Below are 3,046 nucleotides of genomic sequence, written 5' to 3'. Positions count from 1 at the left end.
ATTATTTTGGGATGTGGTAAAACAAACAAAAAAAATCACCTTGAACATTTTTGATCAGCGTGGAAAAAAAAGGGTTTTATTTTCCTCGCCTGGCAACTTTTCCCTTTTAAAAAATGAAGCAAAAAAAAAAAAAGAAAGAAAGAAAAGAAAACTTAAAGCTGGGCTCAACGTTTCATTGCTTGTTATGCAATTTTATTTTACACCAAACATCCTCTTTATTAGCACCTGGCGGGCAAATTCGGGACACACAGGAAACTCGAAGCACTGACCGAGCTGACGTCTCGCCCTCCGCTTTGCTCCAATTATCCTCCAGAGAGGCAAAACAAGAGAAAAAGAAAATGTTTGAAGCTAATTGGCTGGCCTGGATGGTTCTCAGATGTGAAGCAAAACTGATACAGATGGAAATATAAGAAGAGGAATCGAAGCGTGGGGGGGGGAGAGGGGGGGCTTGATTGGAGAGGAGGAAACTTTCCCAGAGAAGGACATAAAACTGATTGATGGCTTCCCTCGGGGAATGTTTCCCTCGGGGAATGTTTCCCCAGGTGTGCCGTGTGTGTGTGTGTGTGTGTGTGTGTGTGTGTGTGTGTGTGTGTGTGTGTGTGTGTGTGTGTGCGTGTGTGTGTGTGTGTGCTTACAGTGCACTTAAGAAATGTTTGGACCAGGAACAAGAGCAATAAACTAAATTGAGGGGTGAAATAGCACGTTTTTGCGTCAATAACGCGCTTTGGCAACATAAATACAGAGACACAAGAGACGTGAGGTGGCTGGCGGTGATGGTTGGAGGTGGATTGGCACGGTTTGATAAAGGTTTTAATAAAGCACACGCTAATTGATAACAGAAGGCCTCCGTAAAAATGATGTAAGGTATTGTTTCACCGCTTTAATCAGATTCTTTGAGGTGGCTGCTGCTGACAGGTGCAAAGCGCTGCCAAACTTCACACCCGGAGGCTCTGAGGTGCTAAGAGACCAAAAAGTAATAATAAACAAAGTACCAGCGCGATGTAGTCATAAAACACAGCAATAAACCTCTGTGACAGAACGGGATTTCTTAAAGCGGAGCAGGAACGAGGCTCTGTTGGTCAGGGGTTTGATGAACAACTGAATTCTGTCATCCAGACATAAGATAAGTCAACTCCTACGGTCTGTGTAGTCGAGGTCCTGAACCGGACCGAGAAACAAGCAATCCACGCCGCTGCTAACCCTTCCTAAACCAGCAGGGGGCCCTCAAGAGCAGCTTGAAATTCCTACAGAATCTATATGGCCTCCTAGGGGTCACCCTTCACCCTGCAACTTTGTCACATAGTAACCTTTTTATGTGATGTTTTATGCGGTTGTATGTGATATAGCGGTGGTGTAAAACATGCGGCTCCGGAGCAGCAGGTGGCTCCGTCCTTCCCTCCACAAAGGCTCAAAATATCTAACCTGTTGAGCAAGTTTTTAGTCACTCCTCTCCGTGTACGCGCAATATTTGGGTAATGACAAAAACGTTGCAAGAAATACAACTTTTTTTGTAACTTTTTTTGTATCGTTACATCACAAACCACAAACATTTTTGAACATAATTTCCCACAAATATCAGCAATCTATAGAATAAGATGTACTCATTCTTTTCTGTTCTTATAAAACTTTGATGTTTTCTTTATTTTAAAAAGAGCTACAAATAAAGTAGTGGTTCTCTGAAAATCTGAACATATTTCCCTATTAAAGGTATTTAAGGAAAATAACTTTTTTTCAAATAGGATGTAAATGCATCATGATGCTGTGTAAAGCACGGAGAGCTTTACACAGTTGGATGAGGTTTACGTTCTGCTAAAACGTTTTATTAAAGTTTCACAAAGTACTGTACGCTGATGAATCTCTTCTTGTATTTACACCTTTATTTTTAATCTAAACACCTAAATACTAAATAGGGTAGTTGTTTTAATTTTCCCAAACTTCCTCACACAGTAACTGTATTTATTATTATAAGCACCAAGTCAAGTCTGTGTGGCCAGTAGAAAAAGTAAATAAAACACGCAGCTTGGGAAACAAAATTAGATTTTTTTGTTGTTGTTTAAGAAATCAAGATGTTTCCGTTTCCCTTTTTCCTCCATATATTTTGTCCCACAACAATAAGGTAGTATTCACTGCATGTACTTAGTAGTTTCAGTACAAGTGAAGAGTAAAATGTGAGTGAAATAAATAAGATCAGTGAACTCAGTCAAGATCATTCCCTCTGCTAGATCTTTTTGAATCAAATTGTTCACATTATGTCCAAATGAATCCATGTTTATCACTGCAGGTGGATCCACACACTGCCAGAAAAAGAAAAGAAAAAAAAAGAAAGCCATTTTCTAGACATAATTTCATCTTTTAGTTTACCGTACGAGGGAGGTGTCTCCAGGAAGCTCGTGCCTGAGCGCCTTTGGCTGCACAAATCCAAGCTGGCACAGTGAGCCGAGTGGAAAACTATCCCTGCCTGTCATGAGTCCAAACACAATGTTTCGTTTCTCCAGAGTTTTCTCTTCGCTTTGTGTCTTTGGTGAGTGTTGACAGTTGGAGATGAAGAGCAGGCTGTTGATCTGCAGGGGGAGGAAGACTCGCAAAGAAAACGGATTTTCATCACAGTCAGCTCAGAGAGAGACGGGATTTAAAGTTGGGCCGCAGCTTCTGCTTATGTTGACATGGTTACACGCTGTCAAATATTTCTCCGTGTGGGATGTCCTGGTGGATAAAAAAAAAAAGAAAAAAAATGCAGCTCATGGACATTAAACTCCTCCCTCGTTTTCCCATTATTTCCTGTCGCATCTTGTTCATTATTTAGTAGAAGAAGAAAAAAAATGTACCAAAAATTAAATAAGAGAGCAACAGAGAATGGGTTATGTTATTGTACAAGTACTACAGGCTAGATGATGTTGCAGTAGAGCTGGGAAGGTAGAAAAGTTACGGCTCCCCTGAGCCACTGCTTCAGCCATTCAGACAGATAATAGCTTATCAGGACTTATGGAGCAGAACTTTGTTCTTAGCGTATCCACGGCAACGGTGTTGGACATGCCGGTAGCTTCCA

At 41.0% G+C, this 3,046-nt stretch overlaps 1 protein-coding gene across 1 annotated transcript in view; it reads right to left on the bottom strand.

The window, feature by feature from the left end:
• Positions 1 to 2,801, bottom strand: part of ntn5 (netrin 5) — a 22,099-nt gene extending 19,298 nt beyond the window's left edge. The window contains exon 1 of the mRNA XM_008435452.2: positions 2,362 to 2,801. Coding sequence (XP_008433674.1) covers positions 2,362 to 2,465 — 104 coding nt within the window. The 5' untranslated portion in view covers positions 2,466 to 2,801. The remainder of the gene's footprint in view (positions 1 to 2,361) is intronic.
• Positions 2,802 to 3,046: the final 245 nt, after the last annotated feature.

This window comes from Poecilia reticulata, linkage group LG18 (genome assembly GCF_000633615.1).
Source record: "Poecilia reticulata strain Guanapo linkage group LG18, Guppy_female_1.0+MT, whole genome shotgun sequence".
Taxonomy (NCBI): Eukaryota; Metazoa; Chordata; class Actinopteri; order Cyprinodontiformes; family Poeciliidae; genus Poecilia; species Poecilia reticulata.
Note: the sequence above shows the minus strand (reverse complement) of the source record. Positions and strands in the feature narration are given on the sequence as shown.